This window comes from Syzygium oleosum, unplaced genomic scaffold, assembly GCF_021117445.2.
Source record: "Syzygium oleosum isolate NSW1041296 unplaced genomic scaffold, Sole_v2.1 Sole_v2.01, whole genome shotgun sequence".
Classification (NCBI taxonomy): Eukaryota; Viridiplantae; Streptophyta; class Magnoliopsida; order Myrtales; family Myrtaceae; genus Syzygium; species Syzygium oleosum.
The window spans coordinates 34430744-34457711 of NW_026607485.1; the positions used below are offsets into that span (position 1 = coordinate 34430744).

Sequence of the window (26968 nt, forward strand, 5' to 3'; positions counted from 1 at the left end):
AATAAAAATTATTGCATAATCTATAAGAAAAAAAATGTAATATCACGTCAATTGTTAATTACATGAATTTCATTACGGGCATTCCCGATTAACGGGAAAGATAGGCTTGGTCTACCTTATACGTAAACGATACCGATACTTTTTTAACCAACTAGAGACGTCTCGAGAAAAGAACCGATCGGGACACCGCCACGTGTCGAACGCTCCGACCCGACACCTGTACTTCAAGAACCTCCGCAGCCGTTATTTCTCTGTACAGTTGCTCGACCCATCAAGAACCTTCGCTCTTTCGCTCGTCTCTCGAGCCATCACCGCTCCGTTATTACCCCTCCCGGCAACCTTCACACTCCATTCCTTGCCAAGCAAAGAAGCCAAGCAGCAGCAAGCCCTCCACAAAAGCTTTCCCACCTTCTCTCCCACGCTTTCCTTCGACCCCGAACACCACCCAGAAACGAACAGCACAAAAGAAGAAGAAGGAGGAGGAGCGAGGCAGAGAATGTGGACGCAGCCTTACAGGAAGAGGGACGTGGAGGAGGGGCCGGGGGCGAGGCCCCTGTACCCGGCGATGCTGGAGAGCCCGCAGCTTCGGTGGGCCTTCATCCGCAAGGTTTACTCCATCGTGACCTTCCAGTTGCTCGCTACGGTCGCGGTCGCTGCCGTCGTGGTTTACGTCCGCCCTATCGCCCACTTCTTCGCCGCCACCCCGGCCGGCCTGGCCCTCTACATCGTCATCATCATCCTGCCGTTCATCGGTACGTCCGGCTCCGTGCTCTTCAAGCGTGTTCCGGTTCTTCAATGGTTCTTTTTAGCACTTGTTTGGATTGATGGTACCCCTTGCCTTTCACTTCATTCATATATTACAGTTCACGCATGTGGGTTTTTCTTTTTTAATTCAAAACTCCTTAACATGTGGAGATAGACTTTGTTGTGAATGATGTGACAGTACTAGAATTGATGTTGATGTGATCATCGTACATCGTTTTCGCATTAAGAGCATGAGAATGATGGTTTTGAGATTTGATGCAGCGCTCTGTCCACTGTACTACTACCATCAGCGGCATCCAGTGAACTACCTTCTGCTCGGGATATTCACCCTCTCGCTCGCGTTTGCAGTTGGACTGACTTGTGCCTTCACGAGTGGTGAGTGCGAATCTTGAAGTGGTTTGTTGATGTTTGCTTCTTTAGCTTTCTGGTGTGATCCTGATGCTTTGAGTGCTACTCGAGAGATGGTAGATATGTACTGGAAGATGAATGAGGAAAATGTGTCAATGGAATTCTAGTAAAAGACATAAGCCTTTTATATTTTGGTTTTGGTAGAGATTTGGGAAGTCGAGAAGCGCCAGGTCGAGCTTATTTCTTTGAAACTTTGGTAGGTTCTACTTGGCTTTACATGTTCCATTGCGTATAAGAGTAAAACTTCTTGTTCTGGAATGAAAATATGATTTCAATGGTCATAGGAAGTAACTCCAGTTGAATATGGTAAATTTAGTGTCTACTGTCTTCGATTGCTAACTAAAATTTGATTATCGTGAGCACTGCCAACACTCTGTCATCTAGTCATGTATGCATTTCAGATGTTGTTTCTGGAACAAATTTGACGCGCGGCACTTCATTAGCACAGATCCTGCAAACAAACTGAGGATTATTAACTGTGCCTGAACACAATCACTAACTGCCATTTTCTTTCCATAGCAAGGGACTAGGTTGGGGCCCTGCAGTCTTAGATGTGTTCTGCAATGTGACATTTGCGTACTTGTGTCGTGGGGACTGAAAATGGTTCGACATTATTATGTGGATTGGGCATGTAAAAGTTGTCACTTTGGTGAGCAAACTGACCCTCCTTCGGATAAGTTTCAGAAAATGAGCCATCAATCAGGAATTTTTGGCTTGCTTCCACTACTGTCAGTTTAGTGGCGATTAACTGCTTATTTATGTTTCTCCTATTTTTTAAATTCAGGCATGAGATCCAAAATTTTTAATTAGCTTCAGGGGTTACCCAGTTGCTGTTACATGAATATGCTTGAGTTCAGGATGACTGAAGCAGCATCGAATGATCTAGGTGCACCTTAACTTCACTCGTTTAAAAGAACAAATCTGTGTAACATTTAGTAGCACTGACTCATGATGCACATATTACAGTTGAAATGCAATTTAGATAATTATTTTATGTCTTCTTGGTGTTCGGCTCTGGCTCGGTTGATGTTTCAAGCGTACTGGATCGAGGGTCTTTTAATTCTATAATGCACACAGAAATCACCAATGGAAGTTTTTTTTTTTTTACCAAATGTGGGAGCAGGGAAGATCATCCTTGAATCTGTTATCTTGACAACCGTGGTGGTTGTCAGTCTCACCCTTTACACTTTTTGGGCGGCGAGGAGAGGCCACGACTTCAGCTTCCTGGAGCCCTTCTTGTTTGGTGCTATTCTCGTGCTTATGGTCTTTGCTTTTATACAGGTACGACTCTTGCTTTTTATAAAGCTATGACTATACATAAAATGGTGCATTTCGTTGTTTTTGATCACCTTGTAATCGGTTTTTCAAACATGAAGAGAGTGAGCTGAGAGGCATGGAATGATGATTAAAAAATCACAATATTTTTGTCTCATGTCGGCATCTCGGTTTGATTGGCTTATTTTTCGTTTTATCCAGAGGCGCTATAACAAGTGTTCTTACCAGATGCAATTTAAAGTTTTTTGCAAACATTTTGCACTCTGTATCCTCTATGTATCATATATGTGCTACTTTACATGCATCTTTGTTTTATACATCTCACTGTCATTGATGGCATCGATGCTTTGCCAAATTGGATGCAGTTACTGTTCCCTCTCGGTAGGATCTCGGTCATGGTGTATGGATGTTTGGCGTCAATCATATTCTGCGGGTACATCATATATGACACGGACAACCTGATCAAACGCTACTCCTACGATGAATACATATGGGCCTCGGTGTCGCTGTATTTGGATATAATCAACCTCTTCCTGTCCTTGCTCACGATCTTCCGAGCTGTGGAGAGCTGATGGGTCTTCTGCTTATTGCTTTCATTCCTCTCTTTTTGACCCAGAAAACATCGAATGTACGATGGCCCATATTGTTTGTCAAAAACAATCCACAGAGACTATGTCAACCAGTTGATCGGTTTGATGATGATGTACATGTTTCTTCTATTGTTGTACTTTTGTTTCCTTAGTGACTAAATCTGTATTTGGAGAACATCATCTGTGATCTTTTACTGGAGCTACATGGAAAATCCTTTGTACTAAACACTAAATGTCTTATTTCTCTTGTCGAAGATGGCGTGCATTAGTCTGTTGGAACTAAAAAGATTCGAGCCCAAAACATGATCTTTGCTTCGGTCCTTGTCCTTGTTTTTTATAATCTAACTCTAAAAGGACTATTTTCACAGAGCCTTTCGTTTGTTGGAGAAGCAAGCTGCTCTTAGGCGAGACCAAGTTTAGTCAACCGGGATCTGGATTTGTTCCAGACAGACTTGCCAACGCCCTCATGAGTTATGGGCTTCGTCTTTTTAGACCTTTCATTGCTCGTTGCAGGCATTGTGTTGCCGCACGTGGTTTGGTTTGAATATTTGCTTTTTTTCAGAGATGCAGGTCATTTGGCATGTTTCAATCATGTTTACCATCTTCGCATTTGGCGTTCAAAGATCATATCTTTGTGTTTAACATGCTGGACAATTGATTAATGCACTGGCCATTCATTGTCATCGCAGTTCGGGTGTTTCACCCCAAATCGCGTGAGTTTGCTGAACTTCATTTGCTGTATCGTCAACCTTACTTGATCGCATAACTTTGGTGTTCAGGCAAAAATCGAACATGACAGAGACGAGGAATATCGGATATGAGTTGCTGTGGGATTCTTGACAAAGAGAAGTGTCCACGCAGGGCGCCCACAAGCACAAAGGCCAGAACCTTTGTGAACCTCATGTAATGCAAAAGGGGGACCTATTGGCAAAGAAAGGGAGAAAACGAGGATGTAACTAAGATCGTCGACAAATAGCTATTCGGAATCTTCAACATGAGACAGCATTTGCGTTTCTTAAGCTGTAGGCGATCGGCAATCTCTGTTTCGATCCTCTGATATATGTCAAGTTAGTTACATACAATCCTGGATTCTGGTTCTGCATGATGAGAAACTAAAAAGGATCCAAAAACAAATGAGGAGCATAAAAGAAAGTGGAGTTCTAGATGATACCTTTATGTTGGGGGCATGGACGGGCCATCCTGCCTTTTGTCCTTTGTCTTCTACGTAGAGGATGAGATTCTCCTCAAGCGATGGCCATGCTTGCTTTGCACAGGTTCTGGGCCATGATGCTGAGTGCCCAACTCTAGGGGACTTAAAAGAGCAGGCACTCTAGGCAAAGATACTTCCAAAAGCCACGCTTTTGCCTGCCCCCAAACAGAGGAAACTGAGAGGGCAAAAGAGAAGCTCTGTTCATGTTTATGACAAGGCGAACCACTTTAGGATGAACTAGAACTAGATCTCGACCTCGACCTCGACCCACGGATCTCCCATGGTTGCGACTTGCAGCTCTAGATTTCGACTTTGCAGTGTCCCCTCCCGATTGCCATCTCTCCAGTAGCATTGACTACCGGCAATCTTTGGTCGGGAACCCCGGTCACGCGTTTGTCGCATGAGTATGATCGTGCCACGTTAGTCCGGCCACACTAAAATGCGCGTTTCGATCAAGATAACTTGAAGAGAAACATATGAGTTGCTGACAAGAATCTTTCACCTGAGATTTGCTAACCACGTTTGCCAACATTCGTGTCCAAAAAGGGGAGTTTCAAACCCGACCAAACATGCCTAGAACCACCTTATGACTGAAAATTGCAAAGCGCAGACTCCAAGCTTTCCGTGAATGCAAGAATTGATTAGTCTAGATATCGAGGAAAGAAGATTATGGATGATCAAAGTGGTGGAAAAGACACCCCAAGGCAATAAACTTCGACCAACTCCTTTGCTCTCAACGAAGTACGTCCGGAAGCAAGGAAAGGACAAAGCTGGACGTACTTCGTGAAGAGCTTTCAGCTGATGCCGAGTTCGCCTCTGTCGCGTATTGAGATCAGAAGATATCGCAGCTTTCACCGAGGCTTCCCAGCATCGTTGTCGCGAGGAAATCTTGTAATTTAGGTGGATTGGCTTATATATGAACAATTGCATCCTCACATAGCTTTGAGCTCTACAAATCATGTGGGATCAACTGGCATTTTCATTTTCTTATCCTCAGTTTTCTCGGGCTTCTTCGATTCTCTATCATATGTTGGAGTTAAAGATAGGCGTGTGATATATATCTTGCATTGTTCTCTTAAAAAACATTGATCTTTTGCGGAATATCCTAGGAAGAAACTCTATCAAAACATGAATAGATACACATACATTTATAGATTTTGTTAACGAATACTTTGAGGGCGCTTGGTAAACATCGAAACGAAGAAATTTTGTTATTTCCAAAGGCACTTCGATTCTCATGTTATGCACAACCGATATATTAAAAATGAAGATATTATTTTATGGAGTGTAGCTAACAAGTGCCTCAAGAGTGCTCGTTAATAAAGCCCTACCGACAACTACATCCTGGTTTTAGCATATACCGGTTCCTCGATAAAATTAGAAATAAGAAAATCACACCCTACAAAATAGGAATAAATAAGGTGATCGTGATATGACTCGACTAAAAGAACAATTATACATCCTCCATCACCTCTCTCGAACGTTGGCCGCCCGGCGAAAAATATTTTCCGAAACTTTTTCATATTGGTCGCGAACACCGGAAAATTATGTTCCGGAAAAACATTTTCCAGGAAAATGACTTAGGAAAATATTTTCCAAAAGGAGAATATTTTCCGCCAAACGAACGGGCCTAAAAGAACAATTATACATCCTCCATCACCTCTCTCAAATTGTCGTGTTACACACAATCAATGTATTAAAAATGAAGACACTACTTTATTGAGGGTAGTTAACAAATGCCTCGAGAGTGCTAATTAATAAAACCCTACCAAACACTACATCCTAATTTTAGCAAATACGGGTTCCTTGATTTTGTTATGCACAATCAATGTATTAAAAATGAAGTTATTACTTTATTGAGCGTAGTTAATGAGTCCCTCGAGAATGCTCATTAATAAAACCCCAATGACAACTACATCGTGATTTTAGGGGAAAAGTGTCAAAAAAGTCTTAAACCTTTTACATTTACGCCAATTTAGTCTTAAACCTTTTTTTTATGCCAATTCAGTCCTAAACTTTTTGTATTTGTGTCAATTCAGTCCTTCCAACCAATTTTGACCGGATTTTACTGACGTGGACGCTGACCGACACCGGCGCTGATGTGGATAACTTTTAATATTTATTTCTTTCTTTCTTTTTCTGTTTTTTCCTCCCCTCCCTCCTTCCTCCAGCCGATCGCCGGATCGGCGACTGGTGAGGTAACCTCGCCGGATGGCCGCAAGGGCAGCCTCGCGCTGGGCAGGCAAGGCTTGAGCCTTTGCCGAAGGCGAGGTCGAGCCTTGCCCAGCCGCAGGCCAAGCTCGAGCCCTTGCTGGAGGCCACAAGGTCGAAGGCCGCGGCCTCCGGCGAGGGCTCGAGCCTCGCCGGCCTCTGGCCTCTAGCCGGTCCGGCGATCGGCTGGAGGAAGGAGGGAGGGGAGCGAAAAGAAAAAAAGAAAAGAAAAAAAGAAAAAAATAAAGAAAAATTCAAAAAATATTAAACTATTATTAAAAGTTATCCACGTCAGCGCCGGTGATCGGCTGCCTGCCGACCAGCGTCCACGTCAGCAAAATCCGACCAAAATTGGCCAGAAGAATTGAATTGGCATAAAGACAAAAGATTTAAGACTGAATTGGCACAAATGCAAAAGGTTTAAGATTGAATTGACACAAAAAAAAGGTTTATGACTAAATTGGCACAAATGCAAAAGGTTTAAGACTGAATTGGCATTAAAAAAAGGTTTAGGACTAAATTGACACCAATGCCAAAGGTTTAGGACTTTTTTGACACTTTTCCCTGATTTTAGTAATGCGAACAACAATTATCCATCCCCCATCGCCTCTTCCAAATTATCCAGGTCCAAATCACCTCTTTCTAGAGCCATACTCGCACGTTTCAATCGAACCCCGATTTTCTTGCTACTTTCTTTTCTTGTTTTTCTCTAGATACTAACAAATCAAAGTTAGAGAAAAGCGAACCAGAAAAGGAAGGATCATCTCCTAGAAGAGAGAGAGAGAGAGAGATAGAGGAAAAGATGAATTTTCTCCATCATACAACGTGCTTTGTTTTCTAGCGGTCTTTAAAGGGCGTGATATCCCTTCTAGGGTCACCGCACTTAGAATTTGAAGTTACATCAGAAGAGCAATTGGGACCATCTGGGTATCTAGAATATCTACACCCATCATACTTTTTTCCCATCTTTCATAAATACAAAAGAGACAATGTACAAAGACATGAAGAGTCAACGTAGGTTGGCTTCGAAGATGCAACAGCCATAATGCCAGCTAAAATGGCATGAAGGGTCTTGCGGTACCCCCTCGATTTCTCATCTTTCAACAACGTTTGCAAGCACGTTTGGTCCGGTGGTATGGGTTGAATTATGTAGGAGAAACGAGAGATGACCGAAGATGATACATTTACTTGTCATAAGAAAAGAAAATTGGTTAATGTCACATGTAGCAAATATTAAGGGCGCAATGGCATTGACGACTCGATCTCAAGATCGCTGGTGCCCATGTCGACTTCGACGAGGCCATCCATGGTATCCATGACCTCGAGGTCACGACTCCATAGACGACCTCATGTCAAGGTGTTACGGGCATGTGAATCCTTCCTTAGCGGTCGTTGATCATTCCTTTAAAGGTGCCTGCAGATCCTTCCATAGTGGCAGTCGTGAGTGGCTCGGGGGGCCACGGCTGTAGGTGGCGGTGGTGGGGTATTATTGTGGTGGCTAAATTAAGGATTTGGGTTAAAGATTTTCCATGATCGTTTTGTCACCTTCACATCTCTTTCATCAACTCCCTTTTCGGGTCGCATATTCCTATCGAGAGTAATCTTCTTGCGGGGACCATCACAATCCCCATCCATAGCATGCGTAGCAGAACAAAAAGCCATCCATGTTCTCTTTCGACCTCAATTATCACCAAGGGCGACGGATTATGATCAGTGCTCGATTCAACCACAGTAAGAAATGGATCGACAACTTGGGGTCAGGGACCCGATGTTCACCTGTGATGTCGCGTTGCTAGCAAGTAACGAGCTGCCGAAGGAGGGGAGTGGTTAGTGAATGACCCAATAACGACAGTGGTTTCGGGATCTATTATTCAGGTGCAAAGACTGGAGAGCCTTTAGCGACGATTTGTCAAGGCAGGATGTGTGCACTCTCTGTAGCCACCAATGCTGTCGATGGAGTGCAGCTTCAAAAGTGGGTGTTCTCTCAAATGCTCGAGAATGTGGCTTTCGGGGAGGTCAACCAATAATGCGGACGGAGAAATTATGATCAGATCACAAGGAAGGAAGTAGTCCTTTGGACCGAAGCAGGTCCTTAAAAGGCTCAATCTCGATCCTCATCCGGATCTTGGGATTATCGGGATGTAAAAATTTTAAAGGATATCCCCTTCCCCTGAGGAAGATACAGATACGTGAGGAATTGAGGGTGCGAGGTGTGTGGGTATCGGCACGTTAATATAAGGAACGCATCCGTGGAGTCCACCGTCACTGTATATCAAACGAACAGGTTAGAAAATCCTTGTAGGAGCAAAAACTCCCTTCCTTTAGTGAGGTTACCATCAATAATGCAAACCTAGAAATTATGATTTTTTCACAAGGAAGCGGGTAGTCCTTGTCCTCCCAAGTCAATTCCGTGTACTCTTTCTTTTTACCATTTTTAAGGTAATAATACGTTTTGTAATGCGATTAGTTTGGATGAACGGGGGATATCTTGTCTTTTAGAGTACCTAAAGATCTATCCGGGAAAAGGGGGTGAGAAAAGGCCAGAACCACAATTTAACGAATTAGGACAATCTAATTTTTTGGAAAATATACAGCTTATAACTTGAAAGTAATTTTTGATGAAAGTGCATCATTTAATTGTTGCTATGGAGATGTTCAAGAAAAACGAACAATTAGAAGATGTATTTTGAAGTGCGAAGGACTATCGTGAACGTATCTAAAGCTCAAAATAGCAAAAAAAGTTGCAGGTCATCTAAGACAAGTGACATACAATTACAAGATGCATTGTGATCCGTTTGTTTCGAGAAAAATGAATGGTTTTAAAATTATTTTTCAAAAAATGATTTCTTGTATCACTTACAAAAATGAATGAACGAAAAATATTTTCATCATTCACGAAAATGTGTAGACATAAATTGTTGTCGAAATTGAAATATATTTTTATTGGCTATTTATTTCAAGCGAAACAAGCGATTATTTTCAGAAAAATATTTTTCAAATTATTTATTTTTCGTAAATAAACGAAGTCTTAATTTGTTATTTTGAGAGAGAGAGAGAGAGAGATTTGATCGAGTCAAACTAGACATAATCAAAGTTAACATGTAATTAGAGAGGATCCCAGTCCAAAAACATAGATACTAGTACAAGGTGTAGTAACTGAATGAAGTGAAAAGTTTGGATCTGTCTTTGTCAATTGTCTTTTTACCAGAAACATTGTCCACGGTCACTGTGCAATGCAAGGAACAGTAGGAGACACTCAAGATGATGGAGGCGATAGAAAATATTCTTCCCACAATCCACAGTTCACGTAAGCACATTGCCAAATGATTTCTTGGTACTAGGAAGATGTCTGCTTGACTTCTAAGTACTGGTCCTTTAACTCGAGACCCATAAGAGACGAACATGTGAATTAGTGCCTCTCGCCTCGTCAAAATCACGTCACGATATGGTTGTCTCCGGAGAAGTTATGGCACAGACTTAATTAGTCCAATGGACTATACCGATCATATACCAAAGACCAAATAGGACTTACATTGGTCTCTCTCACAAATTTATAAATCTCCAATTCAATTTCTAGGCTGTGATTGTGTCTCTTTGTTGGTCCCGGTTTAAAGTGAATACATACACATACAAGCGCACATAATGTGGCCCTGAGAATTTAGTGGTATCTCAAAAATGTTACGAACCTCCAATGTCGCCGTCTGAAGCCATCCTTGCCGCACTAACTTGAATCTTCACACGTATGGCATTGATGACGTGGATCTCCAAATTAAGATTATAAAGTTTTGTATGCTGATGATTGTCATTCTATCGACCCATTCCCCGACCTGAGTGAGGTTCACCTAAGAAGCGCATGCAAGCCACATTTGGGCTTCACATCTGTGGCATCTTGGATAGCTTCGACTCGAAATCCATGGGATTCGCATGGAATACCATAGCAAGAGAGAAAACAAGACACCTCAAGATATCCTGTGGGACAACACAAGTCAAAAAGCTTGTGAAGCATAAGGTTGGGGCAATGAGTTTAGATTAGATCGGATTACATTCAAGCACCATTTTGCGCAATCGGTCATGTGCATGTACAAATCCATGATGTACAAACCCATTATCCTATTCATTAGATATTGCCCCCCTGGGCCTGTACACGTTGACTCTATCGTTATTGCATATGTGAATCAGCAAGAACACTTTCCGGAATTATTTTGGTAGACCCACGCAAGAATATATTAGGTGAAGCAGCAAGTCGAATTTGTCATGGAACATACCGATGTCAATGCTCAAGACCGTTTTTAGTGTCACGCGTTGTCAAGATCTTGAATAGGAGCATGCACTTTAGTCCTTTCTTAAGTGTGGGGCTCGATTGAGTTTTTGCTCCATGTAAATTCGATTTCATCGGTTGACTCCCTAGACTTAATAAAAAATATTGTCTTTCAATTTGTTTCAAATGTTGATCTATAACTGTAACAGCATATTGACTCTTTTGTTAATTTAAATTTTCAAAATCCTGTAACACGTAAACTAGGCTTTTATGTAATTTATATATGAAACAAAAACATACCATTTTTCGTCACGATTTCGTATTCATAGACAAATGCCCTTGCTTGGGAATTTGTGCAAGTTCGCTTCACAAAGTATTGTTCTATGTAGGAGTAAATTCGGAGTTGTGGTAGGATTATGGATTATCCTTTTTTCGATTGGGATGTTTTAGAAAGCTTTAACTCTATGGGCTTGGAGCGAGGCTCACTGGGACAATTTTGCCTACCCCTAACCATTTCTAGCAGACTCGGTGTTGGCCTGTGTCCTCCTAACATGCGGCAACCCCTGTCCTTAAAATTACCATAGGGCATACTCTTAAAAACCCGGCTCTCTTATTATAAATATCCCATGAGTTCATTCATTCCAGGTACTTCGATACTTCCGAACGACGACCACGCTTCAGCACTTTTGTGCTCCTATAACTCCGGACATATTTACTTCTCAATGTCTGCATCTTCGAACATCTGGAGTTTGGCAAATCGAATTGTTGAGAACTCTCCACGATCAAGCACTATCTTGCTTCTCTCGACTTCCGGCGACTCCAAGCGACTCGACACTCCTCACGTGCCACATGGCATTCGATATTTACTAAAATCACCTGCTAGCATCGCGCAAGGTTTGAACTGTGGCTAAGGATGTCCTTGTCTCCATTCCATAGGCACCCAATGAGCACGATCCTCATGAGGTCATGGGGGCTTCTTCTCTACAGACCTCAAAAGTCAACCGGCTTGAACAGTCGGACTCAAACGATGGCCATGGAAGTAGAAAAACTCGAACATCTTTTTGTACATTTTCATTAATATAACGAAGGAAAGCTCGAATTTCCTTGCTTTGGCGTGGTCGGTGAAAAGTTCAAAAGGGATTAGAGATAATTGAGTTTTTTAAAAAAAATATTCTGATTTTGCCCACTGACTTTCCTCCAAAATTGACCCTTCAGCTCTCTATGTCCTACCTAAGCATCCCTTTTCCTCCTTCCCTTATTTCGTCATCTTTTAATTAATTTTTTAATAGCAAATTATTGAGACATACATCTAGAATAGTGATTGTATAACTATACTTAAATAGATTTTTCAAATGATAGGCGAATAACATTGGATGCGTGTGGTCGCGTTTGGACTTAGACAGAGAGGGATTAAAGAAAGAACTTTTTGGACATTTCTCGATAGCCATCGTATGCGACCAACGTTCTCTTCCTTGTTTGAATAGGGCTCGATTTATTATTTTTTTTAAATTAAAAAAAAAACAATGTTCTGTTCCCATTTGCAATTATAAAATGTTATAGAGCTTTATCTCTTTCTTTACCTTTTTTTTTATATATAATATAATCTAACATAGCCAGAACCTCAAGCTATTGTGACTTATGTGAGTATCAATAAAAGGGTCTAGCAGAGACAAGAGGAGGTTGGAGCATGGAGAATACATGAGATTATGTTTTAGGTCATAGATGAGGATTAAACATCGACCATAATAAGATACTCACAATTTATGAACATAGTCATACAATATTAATGAAAAATATCATGCACATTCATGAACATTGACCATAATAAGAAATTGGCGATTAAATCGGTTATTTGGAATTTCCACATTTGTTCCGTCGATGGTGGAATATGAGTTCTGTTTACGGCGGACGATATAATGACCCATGACTTGCCTAATAATTGAGAAAAGAGCTAGGAAAATAATAAATTATCATGTAAAAAAGTAAAGGAGAATTAACAAAAAAATCCTAAACTTATTACGCTTATGCCAATTTAGTTATAAACATTTTAATTTGGCCAATCTAGTCCTAAATTTTTTGGCAATTTGCCAATGTAATCCATCTAGCCAATTTTACCTGGAAATTGATGATATGGACGTCAATCGTCCTACGTGGCACGACCGATACTTACTTGAATTTTTTTTTGAAAATTTTATTAATGTTTTCTTATTTTCTTTTCTTTTCTTTTCTTTTTATTATCGTTAAGGGTGGCGTGGGCCACTGGCCATAGGGTGAGGTCCTGTGAGCCCTCGTCGGCTAAGGGCAAGGGCTTGCAGCCCTCACTCAAAGCTGGGTGAGGGCTATGACCCTTGCCAATGGCCAACGAGGGCTCGCGAGTCCTCGTATAGTGGCCGGTGGCCTCATACCGGCCCTTAACTATAAAAGAAAAGAAAAAAAAGATAATAAAAATCCAAAAAAATCATAAAAAAAAATTTAAAAAAATTATTCATGTCAGCGCTGACTTTGCCATGTAAGAAAGCCAGCATCTACGTAATTAATTTTTGATCAAAATTAGCTGGAAAGACTACATTGGCAAATCGTCAAAAAGTTTATGACGAAATTGGTCAAATTGAAATGTTCAGTCAATAGATTTATAACTTTTTTGGTAATTTTCTCAAAAATTAATATAAAGATAATAATGGGGTTTCACTTCCATCTAAACTCGATGCCAAACCGCTAGGGGCTCATGTTGCCATTTTTATATTATGAACATGCCTACATATCTATCGTCACGAAAAGTTTCTTGCACGGATTCGTTGTCCCTAATTTGTCTTGTGGGAAGGCTTCTCATCCTCCCGTGCGACCATCCTTCAAAAATCTCCTTAAATTAATTCATAGCGAATGCAATAATGGCAATGGAATCTTTACGTTCACGCCCTTCGTTTCACACTCTAAATTCAACATGAACCGATGATGTTGATTTGTTTCCCTCTATGATTTGCTCAATCTAATCATTGCTCGGTTGTCTACTTAACAATTCAATCAAGAACGTGATGAAGATTTAGACCCAAGGCTATGGGACTTTGCAAAGGCCCTCCATTCAATATGTGACAAGTGTTAAGTTATGGGCCACGCTATTTTCACCCCGTCTATGACTTAATTCACTCCATACTCACTAAAAAAAGACAGAATTACCATTGATCATTCAGTTGCAATTTGAACCTATGGCCCCAAGTATCATTTACTTTCCCTCTTCTTTTAGTTTTCTTTACTTCCGTGTAGAATCTAGTTGCCATAGCGAGGAATATCGCATGTTTTTCTTTTGTTTGTTGTGGGTATCCCATTTATATTACAGGTCACTATGTTCTCTTCTTTATTTTCAGATTTCGCTTTCGTCAAAATTAGCATTTTTGAAAAAGAGAAGTTTCCAAGAAGCCTAGTTCTTTTCTACATTATCGAGCAACTTTATGGATTAACTGTCACGTAGAATCTGGAAAAAATTTTAACGAAGGAAAATTTTTAATGCAGTCACATGTTAAAAACTTTTACTTGTACCATCATAAAAGAATTTCCATGAATTTAGTCACACATGATATTAATTTTTGTCAATCCAAAATGATGAAAACTCATTGACATTTTTTAACAAAATTTCTTATTTTATGCAAAGCTTTGATTCAATTAAATTTAAAGTTTCACAATGGGGAATGTCATTATAATTTTGTTTTGGAAGATCTTTAAAGAGAGGTTTTTTTTTTTTTTTCATCCAATCTCCCGTTCGTATGTATATGTTTTTATAAGAAATGGTTCGGTGGTGATATGCAAAACAAAAGTAAAAGTTTATAAAAATGTGACTGTGTTAACGAAGTTGTCTCTAGATTCTACTTGACAATTAATTCATAAATTTGGTCGAAAATGTAAAAAGGAACTAGGTTTTGTTGAAAATTTCTCTTTTCGACAAAGTTAATTTTTATGGAAGTAAAATTCAATAATAGAAAAGAAAACATAGTGCCTTTAACATACATGGATACCCATAATAAGCAAAAATAAAACATGTGATATTCTTAATTATGGCAACTTGATGCTACCTAGAAATAGAAAAACTAAAAAGGAAGGAAAGTAAAAAAAAAATTGGGGCCACTACTTTAAATTGCAATTGAATGATTGAGGGCAATGTTGTCTTTTTAGTAAAAAAAAATGTTGTCTTATTGGGGTGAAAATAGCGCTGCCCTAAATTATATGAGGGATTATTGTTTAAAAAGTCTTAAACCTATTATCCGGTGATCAATTCAGTCCTAAACTTTACAATTTGGCCAATTTAATCATAAATCTTTTAACGATTTCTAATATAGTCCATCCTGCCAATTTTGCTTAGAAATTGCTGATGAGAATGCCAATTGTTCTACCTGGTACGGCCGACACTAAAGTTGATGATTTTTGCAATTTTTTTAAAAAAATTATTAATATTTTTTTCCTTTTCTTTTCTTTTTATACTTTTTCTCTACCTTTTTGCTTGTGGGCAATCACTCAATCTCGGTGATGGCTAGCAACTGGCCACAGGCAAGGGCCAGGGGTGGCTGGCGAGGACCTTGACGACCTCGTTAGATTTGGGCAAGAGATGGCCAACAAAGACCATGATGCTCGGCAATCGGTGGAGGAAGAAGATGAGCAAGGAAAAAAAATTGCAAAACTCATTCGCATCAGCACCGGCGTGCTAGGACACCGGTGCTAACTAGACTGCTCGTTAGTGATTTCCGATCAAACTTGGCCAGAAGGATTACATTAAAAAAATTATTATAAGGTTTAGGACTAAATTGGCCAAATTGAAAAGTTTAGAACTAAATTGGCCATGATAAAATATGTTTTGGACTTTTTGGATAATTTTTCCAATTATTAATATTAGGGTCATGTTCGATAACTCTAATAAGTGCCGAAAGTTAATACATCTGGCACTTTAAAAATAAAACATGTTTGAAAATCATATTTAGATTGAGTGAAAAAAATCACATAATTTGCTTAGTAAGATTGGAGGTACATAATTTATATAAAAAATGAACATCCAAAAAGGAATTAAAATCTTGTCTGTTAGTAAAAAGTTAATATTATCCATCACTTAATATTCAACTACTATCTCTGACCCCAAAAAAAAAAAATCAACTATTATCGAGTGAGATTATACTTTTATTTTCAGCACTTAAATCGGCACGTAAAATTCTAATTTTGAATTTCAATTTTGACTTGACTCGTCGACTATAGTCAAATGAACAGAGAAATGTGTAACGTCACTTGGATCAAGGGATATCAAAGTTGATGCATGTTGATGCTTGATTTTAAGTAAATCTTGATCACCCATGAGCATCTTTTCCTATCTGACGCGACCAACCTCCATTGACCTTTGTCGACCGTGTTACATTAAAATTTAATCCAAACACGATAACTTTCTTAATTGTACAGCAACCTAATCACAATAAAATTACGCGACACGCCTAACATATAATTTCTTATATAGGCGTGTACAACTATCTTTAAACATGTGTTAACGTATCTAAGTATATGTATTGATATGGGTAACACATTGATTGATTTATTTATAGATGCTTAAAAGCGACGAATGGGTAACGCTGGTGCTCAAATCATTCATCGCATCGCTTAAAAGCTGCAAAAATTCTATGAAGACTTCAGCAACAACTCTAATCATTTCGTGTTAATGACTAGAGACCGGCACTTCTGCTATAAGTGGTGGAGTAAAGTGCCACCACACCCATCGCCTCGGATGTCTTTCTCAATAGCTTGTACGTTAGATTTCACCTTGATCTTACTTCCAGAAAGGAATTTTTCAGATTGTCTTCCTCGTATCATGTACAGGACCTCCAACTCTAAATGCCTAAGTGGGGGTGAATCTAATGCGTCGAACGCACTCGTATATATTAGCCAAAGAGTGGCAAAACCGGCAGACACCGTCTTACATGCACAAATTAATGCAGTGGCACACACCCCGAGCACGGAACAAAATCCCATTAAAAACGAGATTTATCTGTACGACGAGACTTCATATCACGCACTGCACGTGGAAGAAAATTTCATCGCAAAACAAAATTTCGAGGTTGGACCCATTTGGCCAGGTCCGAATTTGGGGTTGCCAAAGGTTGTGCTATCTTGAGGAAAGTGCCAAAAAAGTCTTAAATTTTTTGTATTAGTGTCAATTTAGTCGCTTTTTTGTGTCATTCTTCATCCACACCTTGTTTTTTTCACAAAAAATTTCTCGATTTTTCCGATTTGACGTCCTGCCGTGACGTAGCGAAAGAAACTTTAATAATATTTTAATATTTTTTGAATTTTTTTTTTTTTTTTTTTGGTCTTCCTCCTTCCTCGGCGCGAGCTGGACCGGAAATGCGAGGCGGCCTCGCCGTGAGCGAGCCTGCCTTGGTCGGGCGAGGCCGCCTCGCATCGCGAGTCGGCCTTGCGACCATGGCCTCGCCTCGCTTAAATGCCTAAGTCGGGCTCGAGCCTAGCCATGTCGGCGAGGCCCACCTCGTATATATAGCGAGTCGAGCTGGCCCGGCAACACCGTCTTACGGATCGGCACCAAGAAGGAGGAAGACCAAAAAAAAGGTGAAAAAAAAGGAAAAATTAAAAATTAAAAAAACATTAAAATATTATTAAAATTGTCACGTGGTGCTGTACGACGAGACTTCATATCACGCACTGCAACGTGGAAGACTAAAATTGGCAAAAACAAAAGGTTTAGGACTAAATTGGCACCAAAAAAGGTTTAGGACTAAATTGGCATCAATGCAAAAAGTTTAGGACTGAATTGGCACCAAAAAGATTTAGGACTAAATTGGCACTAATGCAAAGGTTTATGACTTTTTTGGCACTTTTCCCGTGCTATCTTTCGCAGCGGTTGCCACCGCGACAGCTGCTTCTATCTTCGGTTTCTAAAAAGGATTAGCGAGGACGGAGTGGCATGGGGCAGCAAGAGAGGGCGACGATGAGGACGCGGGGCGCGGTGGGGAGCGTCGCTACGGCGGCGGAGTTGGGCACGAGTTGGTGGGGAGCCGGGCGGGAAATCGATGTCTAGAGTTTTCTTTGAATATCTATCTTTTTTGAAGAAATTTCTCAAAAAGTAGAGACAATTGGGTCTTTTTGGGAGTTCGTTTATAACCTTATGGGATCCACGTTCATTTAAGGCTCATAATACCACCCATGTAATACTCTCGAAATACCAAGCCCGGGAATAATCGAGTATACTCACATGCATAAGCTTCTCCGAACCTCCCACAATTCTACATCTCTGTAGGATTAATGAGTCAATTCGGGTCGGATCATTTATGACCCGATCCAAATTCGACCAACTCATTCGTTTGACATATCTAATGTACTCCTAAAATACCAAATTGGGGGATAATCAAGTATACTCACATACGTAAGCTTCCCCAAACCCCCACAATTCCACATCTTTGTAGGGTAAAAGACCCTAAAAAGTTGATAACAATGTATCCCCCACCCCACAAAAAAAAGTATTATGGAATATCTCTGCGGGTCCGATAAGGCACTCGAGATGGAAGATCCCTAATGCTGCCACAGCGTTCCTTCTCTATAAATCCATGCTCACTCCTGCACCATAACCACCCACCTCTCTTCTTTTGACATTTCTTTCTTTTTCTTTTTTTTTCTCTTTGCTCTTTCTTTCTTTCTACTGAAAAACAAGAAGAAAAAAAGAAAAGCAGGACATGGGTAATGCAGACAACGATGGGTACCCTCCAATGGAGAGTGTGGCGGATCGGCGCAACCACGGGGTGGCGATCCCGCCGCCCCAGCCGTTCTTCAAGTCCCTGAGGAACTCCCTCAAGGAGACTTTCTTCCCGGACGACCCGCTCCGGCAGTTCAAGGGGCAGCCGCGGTTGAGGCGGCTCGTGTTGGGGCTCCAGTACGTGCTGCCCATCCTGGAGTGGGGGCCGCGGTACACCCTCGAGTTCCTGCGGGCCGACCTCGTGGCCGGCATCACCATTGCCAGCCTCGCCATCCCCCAGGGCATCAGCTACGCCAAGCTCGCCAACCTGCCCCCCATTCTCGGCCTATGTGAGTGCTTTTCTACTTCTGAATTTGGTATGTCCGGTGCTTCGCATGAGAAAAAACAGTTTTCAAGGAGTTCATTTGTTATGGAAATGATTTCATTGATACCAACATATCCACTCTGGGAATGTTATTTGCAATGTCAGGGGTCGGGGAAAAGAACTCTTTATTTTTTGCTTGCATATGAATAGGCATGGTTATTTATAGGACTCGTGAACAGTTCTAGGCATGTGCGTAACTGGTCCAACGCGTATGCCGAACACTCATCAAACCACTATCCAACACTTAGCTAGCTTAACTCTATGACAAGTCAAGATCAGCCTTTTATTACCTTAATCTCATCATTGAAGCATCAAATTAGCTGTCGGCTGAAAACTATGTCTTTTTGTTCTCTTTGTTCCACTCCTTTTGGTCCTTACTTGTCCGCGATCTAACCCAAAAAAGAACAAAAAAAAAAACCGGCGCAGATTCGAGCTTTGTGCCGCCGTTGGTGTACGCGATGATGGGGAGCTCAAGAGATTTGGCGGTGGGGACGGTGGCGGTGGCGTCGCTGCTCACGGCTTCCATGCTGGGGAAGGAAGTGAAAGCGTCCGAGAACCCGACGCTCTATCTCCACCTCGCCTTCACTGCCACCTTCGTCGCCGGCGTCTTGCAAGCTTGCTTGGGCTTGTTGAGGTGAGTCACTGAAAGAAAACATTATTATGAGTTATGGCTACTCCAATATCCTGTTGCTGTTCCATTTTGTCTCTGTTTGAATCACTAAAAACCACTATAAACAGTTCACATCTCTCTCTCTCTCTCTCTCTCTCTCTCTCTCTCTCTCTGTGGCTGTATATTACGTGGGTTTGTCTCTGTTCTTGTCTGCTTGTTTGTGACAAGAACTCTCTGTAACGTAAATGAAGAAACTACAAAACAACTCTACCTGCTGGTAACTTCCTCCGACCCTTGAGAGGAAACTTGCCTTCTTTTTACTGAAAATTTGAACTGCATATGCAATTTCGTTCACTTCATGACCACCAACTATAAATCACAGCGTAGAACAGAAGCCGTCAATATTTCTTTTTCATGTTACCGAGAGTTTCTTGCAAGTGAAAATGCGGGGCCTAAGACAAGGTAGTCAACTTTATTTACTCCACTAGTTTGAAACTTCACAGAGAGTCTCGTGTACGAGATTGAGTAAACATTATTATTACACGCCTTTTAGTCAATTTTTTAGGTTGTACAGAAAAGAAAACAGAAGAGAAAATTCATTCGACGTGAGTGATGAAATCTGCAGGCTAGGGTTTCTGGTGGACTTTCTATCGCACGCAACGATAGTGGGGTTCATGGCCGGAGCGGCGACGGTGGTGTGCCTTCAACAGCTCAAGGGCATTCTCGGCCTCGCCCGCTTCACCCACGAGACTGACGTCATCTCCGTCTTGCGCTCCGTCTTCAGCCAGACTCACGAGGTCTTTCTCACTGCTCCATACTCATATCATGTGACATATCGACACATCACCATCAATATACGTTTCGGTCCGAACTACTAGCACGAGACGACGGGATATAATTATTCCATAAAGCACATATCCTTTTTCTCTATTTGTTTATCCTATGGTCACCGACGGATAGATACTGAACTAAAGTACTAAAGCAGCAAAGTTTGTTCCCTACATCTACGTTTAACTTTCGAGAATTATTCAAGAAAAACAAAGCATCCACTTCCATGCTGCACCCAATTAAAGTTGCACTCATAGGGTAAGAAAATCATTTAAAGGACGATTAAATGTGCTAGAACAACGAATTCTGCATGGGACATCCGAACTTATTTGAGAAAGTAGCTTCCCAACGGGAGAATATGGATAAGACCATTTTACTTTAACTAGCTTAATAAAACTTTTGTATCGCATGTTAAGAATCTGATTTCATCTTCTTCTTCTTCTAGACTTTCTACCCGATTAGGCTCACAAGTTTTATTTGTCATCGAATAAACCTACTTATAAAAAATTAATTCTATTGTTATAATGTTAGAGCGCTGCTGTATTTGTAATTACAAATAATTATATAGTATATATATGTATATATAGGTAGATTTTTGTCAGTTGATCTTATCTTTTTGAGATGATGGCCCGTTTTTTTTGGCAGTGGAGATGGGAAAGTGGTGTCTTGGGGTGTTGTTTCCTTTTCTTCCTCCTGCTCACCAGATACCTGGTAAGTGAATCTGACCCCTCTCTGCTCTCAATTCTTTCACTTTGAATTTTATTTTTTTATATTTACTTTACCCTCCTAACGGGAAAAAGCGGGCAATTAAAATTTGTATACATGAAAAAGGCTGATATTAAAATATTTGTGCAGGGTGAGTCAATGTCAGACGGCTCTATTCTTAGGGTTTTGTCCTCGATGCATACTTTTTGGCAGCTTCCTACTCCACTTGGAATATTTAAACCTAGATCACCTTCTCTTTAATTTCCAAATCCGACCTGCTTCCACTCTTTATGCAATTCATTTAGGGAGGATTGATACCACCAAAACTCGTAAATAATGCTCACCATGACACCGATATTCCAAACTTTTTCTGTTTAGCCCAAACCCCCCCCCCCCCCAAACTTGTCGTACCGATACAAGTTCAGGAATATTGATGTCACGATTATTATAGTTTAGGGTTTTTTTGTAGCATTTTTCAAATAGAAAATGCGGGAACCTTTCCCGATATATCTTGAAGGGGTAAAATGTTACTCTATTTCCGAAAGAGAAAAGAGAGACGTATTGCTTAAGAGAATTTATACTACCTCCACTATAAATATATTGTTTTTTCGCTCTATACTCAGAAAACTAGACATAGCTAGGAAACACGTACAATATTATAATCAATCGCAACTAAAGAATGCAAAAACCTTATTTACTAAAAAATCTAAAAGGGGTATGATGTGACTATACAAACCTTTACAAACAGTCGCATGCATATGTTCTGATGATTAATCTTGGATTTTTCTTTTTGATGATGAAGAGCAAGAGGAGGCCCAAGTTCTTCTGGATATCAGCAATGGCGCCGCTGACGACAGTGATCCTGGGAAGTCTTCTGGTTTACCTAACCCACGCTGAAAAGCATGGCGTTCCAGTGGTAAGTGCTCGAGTCCTGCCGTATATAAAAACTAGAATAAGTTCAACAAACATACAAGAACATCCCCAGGACCAGGAGTAGGAAAAAGATGATCTGATGTGGGTGGTTAGGTAACAAGTAATGCTAGGTAACAAGACACCTAGCTTGTAAAATTAGATTAGAATCCGAAGGTACAGACTCTTGCTGGGTGCTGGATATGATTGCTTTGCTTGAATTCTTGCTTGCAGTTCGTCACATTGGGTTAACTGGGTGAATCGTTTCGTATATATCTAGCATTTCTCTTGACTTGTAAGCGGGTCATATTTAAGCACCGAACCCGAACTTGAAATGATTTTTATAGACTATAATTTAACGTCTCTAGCTCTATTGAGATTATAATCACGACGCATCCTTATGGGATGGGGTCGGTGGTTGATGAGCGGATCTGTTTGTGGATTTGATTCTGCATATGGCCAAGTGCAAATAAGTCTATGTCACGTCTTATATGATTAATAAAATTAGTGAAATATTTCATGGCACCGGGTTTAGTCGTCAATTTAAAACAAACGAAGAATCTTTTGTTTGCTCATCATCTTTGAACGCTTCTATTCTAACGATGCCAGTCTTTTTTCTTTGCCCTTCATTCGGTAATGTTAGGGACAACTACAATCTTGCTAAATAATTTGGCAATAAAAACGAAAATGGAGCCTTTTCATTAGTTAATTTTGTAGTGCAGCCAAGGTCTGGAGATTGGCCTGTTTTAATTGACAAATTACATTTTGGAGACAAGTATTTAGTAATCTCAATTGTGTCCCATCAACGATTAGCAATCTCACTTGTTACCTAAGGTTGACTTAGATGAATCTTTATGGTATGGCTAAAAGCTAGTGACATTTCTGAACTCTGAAGTACTTCTAGAACCAAAGCTGTCTTTTTAGGATTTTGGAAGAGGAGTAAAAGAAAACCTAGAAAAAGAGAGAAAAGAAACAGGTCGAAAGAGGGGAACACATATAATAAGAACAACGTAATATATAACAAAATAGAATTGCTAAAGTTTGATGCTAAATAACGTGATGGGTTTTTATTGTGCATTGAATGCGGGGCTACATATTCGAAAGCCTGTTTGCAATCTGCTACATCACTAAGTCTAGCTACTAGGTATAGCCGGGGTTGTGATTATTCTTCTAATCAAGCTAGGGATGTTAAGTACTTGTAACACTCGTATTTGGTAAGAAGCGTGCTTGGTAAAACATGTTTTTAAAGTTACAATACCTCAAAACTGGACGAAGTAACTTCCTAAAAGCCGCCATCGGCCGCTGTAGCTATGGGGGTGTTACAGCCGCCGTGAGGCATTTGCTAAGCACCTTACGACTGCTGCGGCACATTCTTTTCTCGCGGCTGCTGCCGCCTATAACCGTTGCGAAAAAAACTGTGCCGACCAGGTTCGACTATGGACCACTGATAAAGTGGAAGTGAGGACGGATGAGTCCACTGATGAAGAGGTTGGACCACCACCTTTGCATGTGTTCTATCGAAAACCACACAGTCTTCAACGTTCCTGTCTAGGGGCCAGTCCAAAGTGGCTAGTGGCTTTGCCTCACCAATAATACCACAAAGCCAGAGTTCTAGCGGGACCCGGAATTGCTCATGCATGTTCCTGTGGGGGAGGAGGCTTTTGACCCATTTCAATAATGTGCACGGACTTCTGATCATATCAGCCAACAAGAGCCCAAATACAGACAAGAACAATTTTAAAAAGTTAGAAAAAAGGGGAGAGTGAGGGAATCTGATTGGTGGGTCACTGAGCTACCCAATCGTCCTCTGTAATTATAAACTGAAAAAGTATAATATTAATGAACCAAAAATGAAGTGGATGATGTTGTTTTCGTGTGTGTGTGTTAATTTGTGATTCTTTTGCTTTGTGTCAGATTGGTCCATTGAAGAAGGGGCTGAACCCACCGTCCGGCACGGATTTGGCTTTTGGGTCTCCTTATCTGACCACAGCTATCAAAACTGGCATTGTCACAGGTGTCATTGCCCTCGCTGTGAGTACTCTCTACTTCCTACCTCTCACCCATTGGGTCCAACATGTTGAAGTAACATCCGCGAGAAAACTACACTTCTCAAGAAATGCAAAACAGGAACTGTAACGTCTAGTGTCAATCTCATCGTGTGACCCCTGCAAAAAGATTTGTTCTCTACTTTACTGAGCACAGTCAAGTGTCTACATGAATGTTATATGTCCACCCACAATCATTGGTTGATTGCAATTGTAGTAATTGGTTTATCGATAGAAATTGATATCACCCATCAATCCTGACTGTGCACCACTATCATTCATTAGACTTGATGCCTTGGGATTCAATGGAAAATGTCAAATTTGGCAACATGAAAAGAAAAAGAAAGTGCATTCATAAGCAAACAGATTGCCAATTGGTATCAGAAGCAGCTGTGTTGCATGTATAATGCAGGAGGGAATAGCAGTTGGACGAAGCTTCGCCATGTTCAAGAATTACCACATTGATGGGAACAAAGAGATGATTGCATTCGGGATGATGAACATTGCTGGCTCTTGCACTTCTTGCTATCTCACCACCGGTAATTCCTATACACTCTTAGGCAGAGCATACATACTCTGTTAATATGATTAATAATGTATTTGCCTAAATCTTTATCATTTTGGGAGTGATGACTTTCGGTGTAATTATCGAAATTTCAGGACCATTTTCGCGATCAGCGGTTAACTTCAATGCGGGATGCAAGACTGCAGTGTCAAACATCGTCATGGCGATTGCCGTCATGTTCACATTGATGTTCCTCACGCCTCTGTTCCACTACACACCCCTCGTGGTGCTGTCGTCCATCATAATCGCTGCCATGCTCGGCCTGATAGACTACGAGGCTGCCATCCACTTGTGGGCAGTCGATAAATTCGACTTCGTAGTTTGTATCACTGCCTATGTCGGCGTCGTATTCGGCAGTGTCGAGATCGGCTTAGTCTTAGCGGTACGTACAGCTGATTTCTTGCAGATCTTTTTTTATGCACTTTCTTTTCAATAGATACTCTTGAACAATATTTGCTGGTGTAATTTCAGGTAGCAGTATCGTTGCTAAGGGTATTACTCTTCGTTGCAAGGCCCAAAACATTTGTTCTTGGAAGGATTCCAAACTGCAATGCCTACAGAAACATCGAGCAGTACCCAATTGCCAAAAATGTGCCCGGAATCCTCATATTGGAGATTGATGCTCCGATTTACTTTGCTAACGCAGGCTACTTAAGAGAAAGGTAAGATAAAGCCCCTCGATACAATACTAGTAGATTCCTTCGCTGAGTTTATCGTTTCTCTTCATGTACTCGTGAATATTCGTTCTTATAGGATCTCGAGGTGGATTGACGAAGAAGAAGACCGGTTGAAAGATTCGGGAGAGGACAATCTGCAATATGTTATCCTAGACATGGGAGGTGAGTACGAAAGTGAAGCCATTTGCGACATACTACGAAACTATGATACGCGGGAATTGAAGTTAGTTTATGTATGATTTTTTCGAACAGCGGTAGGTGGAATTGATACCAGCGGTATAAGCATGCTTGAAGAGATCAAGAAAGCCGTCGAAAGAAGAGATCTCAAGGTATGTGTTTCGATACCTGCATTGTAATATTATCTAATTTCCTGCAGTCCTGCTCATCTTTTCATACAGATTTCCTTATTAGGTCACTGCTACTGTCAACAAGAACCGACACAAGCAATGCTTACATTCGTTTCTTGTTTTCATCTTCGTTAGCTGGTGTTGGCGAATCCGGGAAGCGACGTGATGAAGAAGCTAAGCAAGTCCAAGTTCGTCGAGAACTTAGGCCAAGAATGGTTCTTCTTAACCGTCGAACAAGCGGTCGGGGCTTGCAACTTCATGCTTCACAAATGCAAAGTAGATACGAAGAAAGATGAATCTGATGAGAAGTGGAACAATGTCTGAAGATGAACTATGCCACAAGCTACGCAGTTTTTGCAGACATTACTGTCCTTGGCAACCATTGCAGGAGAGTCATAGTATTTTGTATAGGCTCTCAATAGGGACATGTGACCGCTCAACTCGGCCAGTGATCTGTCTCTCCAGGTCTTTTATCTTTTATCAGCAAGGAAGGGGGCAAAACAATGTTGATGAGGGTGACCAAACATCTCATCTCATGTGCTTATCAGCCTCTTTTGATTGCATTGTAAATTGAGATAAGATCAAATGCATTATGTATAGAATGGACATGGAGGAAATTAAATGATACCGACCTCTGCAGACTTAACTATGTTAAGTTGTATTCTCGCTTTGATCGTTTTCGATGTCCTTATAAAATTAACCTCCATATTCCCTAGCTCTAGTACCATTGACAATTTTCGTGAGACCACAACCATTGCAACCTAATCCGTTCTTAGATTCGAAACAATGATATGGATGTCCTTTACAAAGTAAAGGACAAAACCATAAAATAATTCGACTGTTAACGTATAAAATGATTCTTAAACATTACTCGCATTGCATAATAAAACTCATTGTATGTTCCAAAGTATCATAAATCAATATCGTAAAGACGAAATTCTCAACCAAAAATTACTTCCAAATTCCCCACGTCATTCCGAAAAAAACTAAGAGAATCATCTTCCCAAATGATCCCCGCATACTCTGATTCGCGATGCAGCATTCACGAATCTTTAACCTCACAATTTGAAAGGTCGAAAAAGGAGTGAACAAAACCATAACTCAGCAAGTGACTAATGCCACTTATATGGGATCAAGCTACGGATAATGCAAATATGAAAAATATAATATGCATTCACATCAAACAAGCAATCCAATATCTCGATGTAGTATATATATATATATATACCAGCATAAACCAATAGTAGTTAGCATAAATTAAAACTCAATTACTCGAGTCAAGAATCCTACGGTGATACTTAGCTAGAAGATAAATCTCAAAAACTATATCGGCCATGATTATGTCCTAGAAATCACATCGGCTATGTTTATGCCTCGAAAATTATGTTGGCTATTGGATCTTTCCGGCTAGCACGCCTGCCACAGCGAAAATTACGAAATCGAAATGGGTCCGACTGCTCTTAAAATTTAAA

The 26968-nt window shown here is 40.6% G+C and overlaps 2 protein-coding genes across 3 annotated transcripts; both read left to right on the plus strand.

Annotated features, from left to right (window-relative positions):
• Positions 1 to 279: 279 nt before the first annotated feature.
• LOC115678636 (protein LIFEGUARD 4-like) lies at positions 280 to 3264 on the plus strand. The gene is made up of 4 exons (XM_030602030.2): positions 280 to 752; positions 1027 to 1140; positions 2297 to 2454; positions 2814 to 3264. Exons 1-4 carry the CDS (start codon positions 497 to 499, stop codon positions 3018 to 3020), a joined length of 735 nt encoding a protein of 244 aa, XP_030457890.1. The 5' UTR covers positions 280 to 496; the 3' UTR covers positions 3021 to 3264.
• A 15052-nt stretch (positions 3265 to 18316) lies between these two features.
• LOC115683151 (sulfate transporter 3.1-like) lies at positions 18317 to 26142 on the plus strand. Of its 2 annotated transcripts, XM_030607591.2 has the most exons (12): positions 18318 to 18775; positions 19237 to 19444; positions 20046 to 20217; positions 20894 to 20959; positions 21756 to 21869; positions 23777 to 23893; positions 24320 to 24446; positions 24568 to 24854; positions 24944 to 25134; positions 25226 to 25311; positions 25402 to 25478; positions 25632 to 26142. In XM_030607591.2, the coding sequence occupies exons 1-12, from the start codon at positions 18427 to 18429 to the stop codon at positions 25818 to 25820; spliced, it is 1983 nt and encodes a 660-aa protein (XP_030463451.1). In that variant the 5' UTR covers positions 18318 to 18426; the 3' UTR covers positions 25821 to 26142. The 2 variants fall into 2 exon arrangements, with proteins under 2 accessions (XP_056165644.1, XP_030463451.1); XM_056309669.1 differs by lacking the exon at positions 20894 to 20959 and having other exon boundaries at positions 18317 to 18775.
• The last annotated feature ends 826 nt before the right edge of the window (positions 26143 to 26968 follow it).